The 9,840-nt window shown below is 38.3% G+C and overlaps 1 protein-coding gene across 1 annotated transcript; it reads right to left on the bottom strand.

Annotated features, from left to right (window-relative positions):
- Positions 1-1,092: 1,092 nt before the first annotated feature.
- LOC103473470 (Golgi phosphoprotein 3) lies at positions 1,093-9,333 on the bottom strand. The gene is made up of 5 exons (XM_008423754.2): positions 8,900-9,333; positions 8,288-8,419; positions 7,957-8,071; positions 6,414-6,574; positions 1,093-3,502 (listed from the first exon to the last, which is right to left on the bottom strand). Exons 1-5 carry the CDS (start codon positions 9,110-9,112, stop codon positions 3,239-3,241), a joined length of 885 nt encoding a protein of 294 aa, XP_008421976.1. The 5' UTR covers positions 9,113-9,333; the 3' UTR covers positions 1,093-3,238.
- Positions 9,334-9,840: the final 507 nt, after the last annotated feature.

Raw genomic sequence — 9,840 nt, 5'->3', positions numbered from 1 at the left:
TTTAAAGTTCTGATTTTGAAGAACTGATCAGCTGATTATCTGATTATTGTGGCATTTAGCAATTAGGAATAATCTTGGTTATTCTAACTGACCTTAAAATTGCTTTGAGTTATTTAGAAAGTGAGGGGAAAAAATGAGAATTTGTTTTTATCCAGTACTTGTAAATTTCTGGTGTTTCATATATAACCCTATATATATGTAAATAATTGGTGAAAAGTTGCCAGAAGTAGACAGAGGTTGGGAAAAACTAATTTTATCTTAGCAGAAAAGGTGAGAGAACTAGTACCTTAGATTTGAGCAAAGGAAAAGGACTAATAACAGCAAGAGCACCGCAAAGAACTACCCTTCAAATTGTTTTTCATATTGACAAGACTGCTCCCAAGTGGAAATAACATGCAAACGCGTGTGTGAGTGGCACCAAGCGCATAAAGCATGTGCCTTTTAGCCAGTGGTCTGAAACTCCAGCCCTCAAGGGTCAGGGTTCTGCAACTTTTAGACATGCACATTTATGTTTTGCAATCTTAAATTAAATGGTTAAACTGCCTCACTAGTAGGCAGTCAAGCACTACAGAGCTCTGCTAATGAGCAAATATTGGAACCAGATGTACTGAAGCAGACATCCAAAATGTTCCAGGACACCGGCCCTTTAAGTCATAGGTGTCCAGCTCCTGGCAGTCTGTCTCTGCTCTAACACAACTAATTCAAATGGCCCAACTATCCTCTCCCAATTGGTCTGAGTAAAATCCGAATAACATAAACAGAGGTCATATTTGCCGTGCGACATAACTTTAAGGTTCAAGGGTTTTGAGTAGTTTTGCATGATTATCCAGTATATTAACAACATCTGGTGACTGGATGTCAAAGATCTGTACTTTTTTTTATGCTCAAACATTTGAATCTAGTGTCATAGTAGTTGGTAAACTCATTCTTACTTTGAGGAAAAACACTGAAAACTACATTGAGAACTACAGACTTTACTCAAAATAAATAAATCATACATTTTTGTAGCAGGAAAAAAAAAAACACCCTATGAGACATATGGATGCAAAAATGGTTACGGAAAACATGAAAATAAAAAACACCAAAACAGTGTGAATTCAGGCACTTAAAGGATCCTTACTTTATTTTCTGTGGTAATACAAAAAAAGCATACAGAATTATAGAGAATAGCAGAGTAGATCCCTTTCATTGAATTCCATTAGATCATACACGTAAAATGACTAATAATTACATACAAGTCTGTTCTCTGTAGCTACATCCGTCAAGTACCCCGGCCCCTCCACCAATAGCATGCATGGTCTCTTTGCTGTAAACGCTTTGGAACAGTACTTCATACCCCTTGGTATGTTGCATGTAGAAATTAAAACCAAACAGGAAGAAAAATAATGCAATCAAACGAAAAGCAATTTCACATTACACAAAGATTACATTGACTAGAACTGAATTATATTTATGATAACATTTTTATTTGTGAAAATAAGTTTCAACTGACTTGCTCTGAATCGTGTTCGGTGTTAAGTTTTTGTTCTAACGGACTACATGTTCTATTCTTCTGGATTCGTTAGGGCCCCAAGTAACTCTTGCATCTTCTAAAGAACAAAACAACATCCCCATGTCTTTTTTACATTTTTTTTAACAAAATCTGTATAATTTATGACTAGATATATAAAATAAAACTTAGATTCATCAACTGCAAGACGGAACCTTTTTAAGGGTCGCCTCATCCAAACTACGCATTTCATCTTCTTAGATTTTTACTGATAATTTCCATTCTTTCGTAGAAGGAAAACAGTTCACACTGAAGTTTGTGGATCAGCACAAAGTGGGAAACCAGGCCTGTGAATTTCATAAGGCGGATAACAATAACTCCACTTGAACAAGACTCTTCAATCTTCATGGGTGTACTGTATTTAATCATTAAAAACAAAAATAAGGGGGAATTAACACTAACATGGACCAAACTGAAACAAACCTGTCTTGTAGAAATATCCTCAGCCTATTTCAGTAAGCAGCCTCGTAACTTTTACCCTCAGGGATCCCAATCTGAAATTAGTTTCTGAAAGCACCTTTAGTTTTAATTCACACTCAGAAAGCAGCTGTTATTAATCAGAAGCAGTCTACATAGGGAGCTTTTAATTTCTTTTCTTTTTTTTTTTTGTCAGAGTTGCTAAAGTCCATAATTTTTAATATTACTCAACTCTGTAAAATACCTATAAATACAATCCAACCTACACAGGGTAAAGACTGAATCAAACAGGTGATAAATGAAAGGCTACTCCAGGCATCAGATAGCTACATAAAACAACAATGGTGAGACTTGCCATGTACTATAAACACAGAATGGACCCTTGCAAAAAAAAAAAAAAAAGCAAAATAGGTCTTTTTTGTATTTAAATACACTCGAGGTGAAATTCTTCATGTAAGTCACTAAAGGGTCAGATAACTCGGGTGTTTTTATCCTTCCTTTCTTCCTCAGAATGCGATGAGAAAGAAGGGAGGAGAGAAAGCATGAGGACAAAATAACAAGAAAATCTGTGAAACATTCAGGTAGTCTGTTCTAACAGTAATGATAACAGCAATTTCTCCCCAACACGTTGGGGAACAAACTGTTGGAGAGAGCATAGCGTAGCACGGGCGAGGTGGGGGGATGGGGGGGGGGGGCTCCGTGAGTGCAAAGAGCATCTATAGCCATGTAATTTTCCGTCTTGTAATTCGTGACTTAGCATGAGGGAGCGTACAGAGACTAGTTTGCAAACCATGGCCAGACCTTGAAGCAATGCAGGTGACGTTTTTTCTTTTCTTTGATGCGACGCTTGACCCTGGTCAGTTTCTTCATATTCACCATGACAACTGCCACCTGCTCTGCTCTCTGGTGCCATCCTGTGCAAGCAGAGGCTCGTCCACTCGTAGTGTTGATGTTTTGAAATAGATCCATAGTCCGCGGTGGCAGATCACTTACCTCACTCGTGTGAAAGCAGCCCGTCATCGTTTTCCATCCAGACACCATTCCTTCCAATCAACAGTTACTTGGTGAAGCCCACCACCACTCAGACTGCACTTTGTTAATATGGACTACCACCAAAAAAACAAAAATGTCATCCAGAATAGATGTATAAACAGGCTCCTCAACCAGAATAGATTGTCTCATTTAAGTGAAGTCTGTCTTATTAAGTCCTTCAACCAATTAAATAACCCAGACCACAGCCAGATCGTTTCAGTCTCAACCAGTCAGGCATTTTCATTTAGTAAATGCAGCGACCACAGCCCACATGAGTTCATTGGCATTGGGCTTTGAGCTCTCCTTCTCGGGCTCCAGCTCCAGCAGGGTGTGGACCCGCTTCATGCCTAGGTCATACTGGTCATCCTGGAGGGGGGCGAAGGCGTTCTCTAGGACGTCGGACGAGTGAGCCAGGAGAATCAGGGAGAGCACCCGCTTGTCCATGCGATGAGGATCGTTGACCCACTTCTCCAAAACGGAATCCTGGACTTTCTTGACAAGCCGCTGCGGTGGATCAAAAGAAACCGTTACTTCCACTTAAAGTGCCAAAAGAGAAAACAGAAATCCCTTTTACAGACGACAGTTATACTTTTAACCAATCACTAAAAGTAAAGGGGAACCCACAACATTTCCAGCATTCACCAAATCTGTAACACTCGCTTAAGAGAGTTGAGTGGTTGGTACAAAGGAAGTTTCACACAGCTCTTCCTTTAGTTTGAAACTCTAAAGCATCTTCAGGTTCATCATGCTCTGAAACACACTGCACTGTGAGGGTAAATATAAGGTAACTTAATTAACTGAGGCTTTCTGTTTGCGGCTGTATGGCTTCCCTCAGAAAATGAGTCTTTTCATGCCTCATTTAGACACTTAAAGAGTTGAAGAATAACAATCATCACCCCAATAAAGTTGTTAACTAATAGAAGCTTAGGCGTGATTTTATGCCACTTAGTAGTTTAAGTCCTTCAGATTACTATGAAATAAATCATGAACCCATTTTGTGTTATTACATGAGCCGACTAACAAATTTCTCTACAAATCTGAAGAGCATGAAGTTTAGAAAGTTTACATTTCAAAAGTTAACACAATGTACATTTGCTGTATTATTAAAACTAGTTTTTCAATGTACATTTATTTAAAAAAAGTAAATAAAAATTATTATTATTCTTAATGAATGCAAAAATCTTTATCGACATTACAGCCGCTTTTTGTATTAACCGAGACGTTTTTGCGCATTTCCACTGCTATTTGGATGATTTATCTTTGGTATTTATACAATTTCACAGTTTAAAGGTCTTGAAATATAAGACCAGAAAGTTCAGCCGCCTGAAAAGACACTGCAATACCACACCACACCACATCTCTATCAAGTATGATGCTGCTAATTATGTCTTTCAGGTAGCAAAAACCACCAACAGTTACAGGAATTTAAAACATCCCACCAATCACTCTTACTAAATTAACGCCGTTTTGAAACCCAGTTGGCTGGCCTCCTGCGTATATAGCCCAGTTAAAACACAAAAACAGATGCGTATATATTTAAATATTTTTGCCTCATGTTATGTAAAAAAATAAATAAATAAATATGAAGTAGATATTTCAACTGTTTAAAATCTTATCTATTTTAGCAGCAGTGGAAATAATTGTTGTTCTTCTGTTTAAAGAAACGGTGATTTGAGCATCTACACTTGGTGGGCAAATCTTGTCATCTCAAAAACCCCAAAATTTAAAGGAAAACGAAAGTAGGAGGCTTTGTGCAAGACTCATCCGCTGGGCCTTTTAGACTAATAAATATCGTTTGGATAAAGGTCTAAATGATGGATGAGCCCAACATTTACTCACCGTTAATCAAAAGTTCTCCAATCGGTTCTTATGACTCAATTACAGTCAATACGCCTGACCACATAAATGTTTCAACCTCATTTTTTTCTCCTGGGATATTTATTAAACTAGGAAGATTTATTGAACAGGTTGGTCTTCTTACAGTTCAAACTGTCAGTTTAATACAGATCCATAGCAGTGATGTAGAGAGCGAACATAAAACTCAGCATAAGCTAGAAATATTGCTTCTTGGTGCAATCCTCTGATATCTGCCAGTGAGCACAACAATTTAGTACACTAATAAGGCTTGTTGGCTGAATCTCATCTTTCACAAAAAAAAAAAACAACTAAAATTACAGCTTATTCTTCTATCTAATTAAGAAATATTAGCTGAGCCAAGTAGTTTCGAAGCATCATCAAGTCTACTAAAATAAAAGACTCATTTAAATGGAGATAAAGGTTTTGTAAAACTTGAAATGAATCATGTTGTCACACATGTCATAGTTTGTTAGCACAATAAAACAATGAGTACGTTAACTTATATTACCAAAGAAATTAATCAAACACGTGAAGAGCTACACAGACCTCCTCATTTTGGAGGCCAATCTGCAGATGTAATTATAAGCCAATGAAATTAAAAAATAAATATACACATGGCAATGTTTGCTTAAAATAAAGTAAAATGCAATAACTTCACCAATAGTTGGGTCCCAGTACTTATTGTACTGGGAATCTTTGCTTTAAAAACTATGTTTTCAAAGCTAAGATTTTTAGCTAAAAGAATGCATCATTTAGAGAAAAAGTACAACAAATACGCTTCATAGCCTTGGACACATGAGTCACTTCATTGTTCATTTATACATCCTTTCATTTCTACTCCATTCCGTCATGTATGCTACTCTGCAAGATGATAAAATGCTGATCTAAAATCAAAAAATTCAGAAACAGAAGTATATAATCTAGAACTATTGAGATTGCAACACTTAAGCTTTGCTGAAACTTAAAATGCAAGTTGTGGGATAAAAGGAAGATGAAAAACTCAAATTTTTCTTTTATCTTGTTGGCTCTGATAAAGAAATGCACATGCCTGCCCCTGTACATCAAAAAAACGATGCAATGCTGCAGAACGTTCAGCCTGAATCCCCAACTAAAATCCCCCCCTTGACATTGAAAATATTCACTTTTATATGAATATATATTTTTAGTAAAGAAATCCAACTGGCATATGCATAACAGCTAGATTTATACCAACATTAAATTACTCACAGGTGGGCTCTATGTACTTTGTGAAGAAGCTCAAGAAGTATGAATGGTTTTGTGAGGTGCAAAACTCGCAAAACACACAAGCTAAAGAAATTACATACTGTGCATCTCAATAAAACTTTATCAAGATCTAATGTAACTGACGCTGTGCTAGAAGAGGTCAAACCTGTTGAAAATTAAACTGAGGGTGTGACTACACTTCACACAATAGCAGTCAGACATAGCAGAGAGCTGAAAAATGCTTTTACCTTTTATGTTACATATCGACTCGTTAATCCTTACTCAACAACATATCTCACGATGAATGGACGGGATGAACACTGCTTCATCATACCTGCTTGATGGTGCTGTTGGTTAGCGGATGTGTGGTCATGTCAAAAAGCAGGAAGTTCTGTTTCTCTGTGGTGAGGACCCCCTTCTCCACCAGGTTTTTAGCCAGACGCTCTCTGACGTTTCGAAGCTGATAATGGAGCTTCAGGGGATTCCAGGTCTCTCCTACAGGTCAACACAAAAATGTAGCTTTAAATAACCAGAGTTTCTGCATGTTTCCGTAAGCTAACTCCCCTTGGTAATATGTTGCCCTAAGGCTACAGACAATATCACAATACCAAGAAGGTAGAAATCACAATTCCATGTCAGCATAGTGAAGATATACGATTAATAGTTGTGACGATGGTGAGCTGTTAGGATAGTAGTAGTTGGATTGAGAGTGTTAACGTTAATCTACCCTCCATTTCCTAAAAGCGGTACAGAATATAGCGACAGTTATTGTGTAAATGGAGGAAAATATGCAGAAATAATGAGCAAATAGATTATTTTACAGCAAACAAAACCAAATTTATCTTTGATAATTATTCAAAAGACTGAAACAAGAATCAGAAAGGATGATTTAATCCATTTAATTCAGTAATTTAGTGGGTTGTTCTAAAATGGTTGGAAGGATTAGCACACATGAGCAGAGGAAAGTTTAGGACTGAAAAGCTTGCGATATGCCAAGAACAGAAGTCTGCACACTTGATCCTCGATCGTTTACCGACTATGTTTCGATCCTACTTTGATCGTCATCATGTGAAAACACTTGAATTCTTGCAAATTCAGGCAACATTCATGGAAAAAAACAAACATTCATATACATTGCTGTACAATGCTTTTACATTTAAAATGGTAGGTGCAGCACTCTTGCAGCGTTTGAATGTTTTACACGTTTGTGAAACATATTTGAAAAATGCACTTTTTCAAACTGGTTATTTAATCCTAAATCAAAGACTGAAGAATTTCTTCTCCAACATGGCATATAAATTTGGCGTATAAATTCCCTTTAAAATTTATGAATCACATTAAGATTAAAGATAATTTAGGTGACTTAATAACTCAAGTTAAATATACTTTTGCTCAGTTATGGTTTTCAACGCCGACAGGAGTGCCCAATGCCTTCACGCATCGGTTACTTAACTTACGGCTTGTGGTAAGCTTCATAGCACTGACAAATTTATTGGTCATTTCTTTTTTTAGTTCCCTAAAAAGAAGAGTTTTGGCACGGTGCAAAATAGTCTGAAAACATCTGCAGGAACTACAACACAATGATTCCAATTAAAGGAAGAAGTAAAACGTACACAACCTTGCATCCTTAAATTAATAATGAGATACATTTGAAGGTAACTAGCATGCCATCAACTTGGTGGGATTCTGACCTGCTTAAACATTTAGATGGTTGAATGTAAGCAACCTTGAATAACAAGGACCAAATGGGAAAACTACTTCGTAGTGAAATAGTGCAAATCAGCACAAGATATGCAAATAAAGGCGCATAATCCACTTGGGCAGTTTTCATGATGACTGCAAGCTTTGTTTTACAAAGTCAGAAGTGCTTATCTCACCACTGAGGAGTTCTATCCAGCTCTGCACAGTCTCTGGAGGCTGAGTGTCTTTAATATGCTTCAAGGCCTCATCCAGCAACACATCTCCTGTTGGGGCATCAGACTTGCAGATAACCTTGCAAAAATAAAAAAAGAGAATTGTCAGTGGCAGTCAAGTTAACTCAGAACTGGAGTCACATCTTATACAAACAGGAATTACAAGAGAGGCAAGAAGTGCCTTTGTTGGAAAGATAACAAAAATGCTTCCTCTGACCTATGAAGCGTAATTATCTTTAAAAACAAACAAACTCTACGGTATGCCATGTAAAGAATTTTGATGACAAATACCCACCTTTCTTGCCAGGAGGCTTTTCCTCCGCACACCGCAGGCCTCCAGCTGTATCCTTCCTCGGAGGGCCAGTTCTACCAGCATACAGCCGCGGAGGCCGGAAGAAATACAGTCGTTCCAAAAAGACGTGTAGCCCTGAGCGGAGAAGAAGAAGAAGAAGAAAAAAAAACGCTTGCTTAGCTGACGTGTTGAGCCAGCCTTGGTACAACACTTCCAGGTTTCAAAGGACCTCACACCTGGAGAACTACCCAGGTAACGCAAGCCGTGGAACCTACGTAGCTCGGTAAACAAGTAGCATAACTGCTTTGATCCGGGAAGTTATGAACCGGATGCTTCGGTACCGCACCGGACCGCCTTATTCAGATAATACTGTTATTATTAAGCACCTTGAGAGAACTGACACGTTGCACGTCGGTAAACAGAAGCTACTTGACACACGTTGGCTAACAGGATTTACACCGTTACACTTTAAAGTCAGACACTTCAAGCTGAGCATAAACAAATCCCGGAAACATTAGCCACCGAGTGGATAAACTCAGTGTTCTGTGTTGACATTTAGCCGATGACGCAACGTAAACACATTTAATAAGTTAACGGATTACAAACAGCCCGCACCTCTCGGTCCTTGAGGCCCAGAAGCAGTACTTCCTCCATTAACGTCAGCCTAGTTTCCTTAGAGTCCCCCTTGTCTTCCTCCTCTTCTTCACCTCGGCGAGCCTCGTCTTCCTCTCCACCGGAATCTTTCTCTTTCTCGGCGGCAGCGGCGCTGCGAATGGCCTCGGTCCTCCGTTGGACGAGGCCCGAGGTTCTCTGCGTGAGAGAAGTCATAGCTGAGGCTGCGAAGCGGTCGGATTCGAAGACAGGCGCCTACCTCGGTGAGATAGGGAGCCGTGCAGCATCAAAACCGAATTGTGGAAGTGGAAAAAAGGAGGTGAAAGACAGGTCGGCCAAGAAGAGTCAGCGGCCGTTGACGTTAGGCTGCGCTCGGTGTTCTAGCGAAGTCTCTGCCCACTTCCTGATCCAACATGGTGGCGGTGCTTCTGTGACGTCGAATGAGGTCTGAGCAGGACAGTGAACGCTTCTCTCGTGTTGCCTTCATTGTTGTGGGAAAATCCTACACTACAGGTTAATAGTAATTCAGACGAGTGATTGATCAAATAAATCTTTTAATGTGAAAGCTTAAGTTCAACTGTATTAAATACATAAAAAATATTGATGAAAACACATTCATTAAAACTGAAATTCTTTATGTTAATTTTGTGAATATCAATATGAACAAAAGCTGTGAATATTATCGATATGGTCTGAATATAACCCAAATGAACATATGGGCTGTGAGTATTGAAAATATGTATAAAACTGTAAATATTGTTATGGAGGAAATTTGGGAATAATATCAATATGATATTCTTTGAATACTACCAATATTAACGTATTCTGTAAATATTATCTGTGAGATCGTAGACTTTGAATAGTATTAATATGAACATAGGCTGTGATTGTAATCAATATGAATGAACGCAGTGACTATTATTGAAATCAATTTAGGCTGTGAC

This window comes from Poecilia reticulata, linkage group LG12, assembly GCF_000633615.1.
Source record: "Poecilia reticulata strain Guanapo linkage group LG12, Guppy_female_1.0+MT, whole genome shotgun sequence".
Taxonomy (NCBI): Eukaryota; Metazoa; Chordata; class Actinopteri; order Cyprinodontiformes; family Poeciliidae; genus Poecilia; species Poecilia reticulata.
This window is presented reverse-complemented; position numbering and strand designations above follow the sequence as displayed.

Coding starts and splice junctions, on each gene's coding strand:
- LOC103473470 (XM_008423754.2), bottom strand. CDS start 9,112: ATGACTTCTCTCACGCAGAGAACCTCGGGCCTCGTCCAACGGAGGACC. Junction 8,072..8,287: donor AAAGCCTCCTGGCAAGAAAG/GTGGGTATTTGT, acceptor TATTTTTGCAAG/GTTATCTGCAAGTCTGATGC. Junction 6,575..7,956: donor CTGGATAGAACTCCTCAGTG/GTGAGATAAGCA, acceptor GTTGACCTGTAG/GAGAGACCTGGAATCCCCTG.